This window comes from Meleagris gallopavo, unplaced genomic scaffold (assembly GCF_000146605.3).
Source record: "Meleagris gallopavo isolate NT-WF06-2002-E0010 breed Aviagen turkey brand Nicholas breeding stock unplaced genomic scaffold, Turkey_5.1 ChrUn_random_7180001936591, whole genome shotgun sequence".
Taxonomy (NCBI): domain Eukaryota; kingdom Metazoa; phylum Chordata; class Aves; order Galliformes; family Phasianidae; genus Meleagris; species Meleagris gallopavo.
The window spans coordinates 2,127-2,943 of NW_011198546.1; the positions used below are offsets into that span (position 1 = coordinate 2,127).

At 63.2% G+C, this 817-nt stretch overlaps 1 protein-coding gene across 1 annotated transcript in view; it reads left to right on the forward strand.

Annotated features, from left to right (window-relative positions):
* Positions 1-811, forward strand: part of LOC104916733 (progranulin-like) — a gene marked incomplete at both ends in the record, with an annotated part of 2,448 nt that extends 1,637 nt beyond the window's left edge. The window contains 2 exons of the mRNA XM_031557682.1: positions 39-136; positions 744-811. Coding sequence (XP_031413542.1) covers positions 39-136; positions 744-811 — 166 coding nt within the window. The remainder of the gene's footprint in view (positions 1-38; positions 137-743) is intronic.
* Between the last annotated feature and the right edge of the window lie 6 nt (positions 812-817).

Here is an 817-nt window from a genome sequence, read left to right on the forward strand (position 1 = left end):
ATGGAGGGGACGTCGGTGACTCATCGTGTTGTCCTCAGTTGGTGACGTGAAGTGTGACGATGAGATGAGCTGCCCTGACGGGAACACGTGCTGCAGGCTGAGCTCCGGGCAGTGGGGGTGCTGCCCCCTGGAACAGGTGATGTGGGGACGTGGGGGTCCCGGGGGGGTGGGTGGGATGAGGGCATTGTCACCGTCCTGTGACGGGATGAGGAGTGATGTCCCCATGTCCTGCGTGGGATGGGGTTGGGTGTCCCCAGAGCCGTGATGGGACAAGGACAGGTGTCCCCACAATAGGACCAGAGCCGTTGTCCCCATGTCCTCCATGGGATGGAGTTGGGTGTCGCCTGTCCCCATGCTGGGACGAGGACAGATGTCCCCCTGTCCTACGTGGCACGGGGTTGGGTGTCCCCAAAGCTGTGATAGGACAAGGACGGATGTCCCCATGTCCTCCATGGGTGGGGTTGGTTGTCCCTTGTCCCTAGGTTCCCTGATGGCACAAGGACAGATGTCCCTAAGGTTGTCCCCAAGGTTTGGTGTGCCATCATGGGACACGGACAGATGTCCCCACGATGGGACAAGAGCCGTTGTCCCCATGTCCCGCATGGGGTGGGGTTGAGTGTCCCCCGTCCCCGTGCTGGGACACAGATGTCCCCCTGTCCTCCATGGGACGGGGTCAGTCGTCCCCTAAAGGGCACAGGGGACCCTATAGGGTCAGTGCTGACACCCCTCTGTTCCCCCCCCAGGCCGTGTGCTGCCCCGACCACATCCACTGCTGCCCCCAGGGCTACACCTGCGACCCCCAGGGGGGGACGTGCCT